Here is a 1,319-nt window from a genome sequence, read left to right as displayed (position 1 = left end):
TAGGCAGTGGAGTTCCTCTCCAAGGCCGTAGACAGTCCAAACATCAAGGCGGTGGACGAGGCCGTGATCTTGCTCCAGGAGATTGGTGAGTGGGGCACGGCTGGGCCAGGCTGCCGAGTGGCTCTCAAGGGCAGGACTGACCGCTGAGCTTGCAGGGGTTCTGGACCAGCGGGAGTACCTGACCACCCTGGGGCAGCGCCTGGCCCACATCTCCACTGACCCGCGGCTGGCCAAGGCCATCGTGCTGGCTGCCATCTTCCGTTGCCTGCACCCGCTGTTAGTAGTCGTCTCGTGCCTCACCCGGGACCCCTTCAGCAGCAGCCTGCAGAACCGGGCGGAGGTGGACAAGGTCAGACCCGGTGCCTGCACCTGGCCCTCCTCTCCCCGTTCCGGCCCTCCGCTGCCTTCTGTCCCGAGGTGGCCTCCTTTGGTCCCTGCCCTGTGACCCCGGCACCCTCCCCCCATCCCAGGTGAAAGCACTGTTGAGCCACGACAGCGGCAGTGACCACCTGGCCTTCGTGCGGGCGGTGTCGGGCTGGGAGGAGGTGCTGCGCTGGCAGGATCGCAGCTCCCGTGAGAACTACCTGGAGGAAAACTTGCTCTACGCACCCAGCCTGCGCTTCATCCACGGTCAGCGGGCCCCACGCTGCCCTGAGCCCTCTGCCCCTCCCACTTGGACTGGGCCAGTGTGGTGAGGGGGCCCTAGGCTCACCCCAACTTTGCCTCCCCAGGACTCATCAAGCAGTTCTCAGAGAACATTTATGAGGCTTTCCTGGTTGGGAAGCCCTCGGACTGCACCCTGGCCTCTGCCCAGTGCAACGAGTACAGTGAGGAGGAGGAGCTGGTGAAGGGGGTGCTGATGGCGGGTCTCTACCCCAACCTCATCCAGGTGCTGCCTCGGGGCAGGGGCACCAGGCTGCGGTTTCTTCCCGTCTCGGCTCCTTGCCCAACCCACCCACCTTTTCCCTTCACCCCTGCAGGTGAGGCAGGGCAAAGTGACCCGGCAGGGCAAGTTCAAGCCCAACAGTGTCACGTACAGGACCAAATCCGGCAACATCTTGCTGCACAAGTCGACCATTAACAGGTGGGGACTGTCAGGTGGAGCGGGGCGGCGGGGGTGGCTCAGGAGGGGCCTCACCCAGCCCTTTGTTCCCAGGGAGGCCACCCGGCTGCGGAGCCGATGGCTGACGTATTTCATGGCTGTCAAGTCCAACGGCAGCGTCTTCGTCCGGGACTCCTCCCAGGTGCACCCGCTAGCCGTGCTGCTGCTGACCGACGGCGACGTCCACATCCGCGGTGGGTACCTGCGCCCTGCTCCG

At 65.0% G+C, this 1,319-nt stretch overlaps 1 protein-coding gene across 1 annotated transcript in view; it reads left to right on the top strand.

Moving 5' to 3' along the window:
* The window catches only part of DHX30 (DEAH (Asp-Glu-Ala-His) box helicase 30), a 28,795-nt gene that overhangs the window by 26,499 nt on the left and 977 nt on the right, over positions 1-1,319 (top strand). The window contains exons 19-24 of the mRNA XM_010862495.1: positions 4-85; positions 156-349; positions 471-630; positions 732-889; positions 981-1,084; positions 1,157-1,313. Of these exons, the coding sequence (XP_010860797.1) occupies positions 4-85; positions 156-349; positions 471-630; positions 732-889; positions 981-1,084; positions 1,157-1,313 (855 nt within the window). The remainder of the gene's footprint in view (positions 1-3; positions 86-155; positions 350-470; positions 631-731; positions 890-980; positions 1,085-1,156; positions 1,314-1,319) is intronic.

The sequence above is a fragment of the Bison bison genome, unplaced genomic scaffold (genome assembly GCF_000754665.1).
Source record: "Bison bison bison isolate TAMUID 2011002044 unplaced genomic scaffold, Bison_UMD1.0 scf7180017864482, whole genome shotgun sequence".
NCBI classification, from domain to species: domain Eukaryota; kingdom Metazoa; phylum Chordata; class Mammalia; order Artiodactyla; family Bovidae; genus Bison; species Bison bison.
The sequence above is the reverse complement of the archived record's forward strand: the minus strand, read 5'-3'. Positions and strand labels throughout refer to the sequence as shown.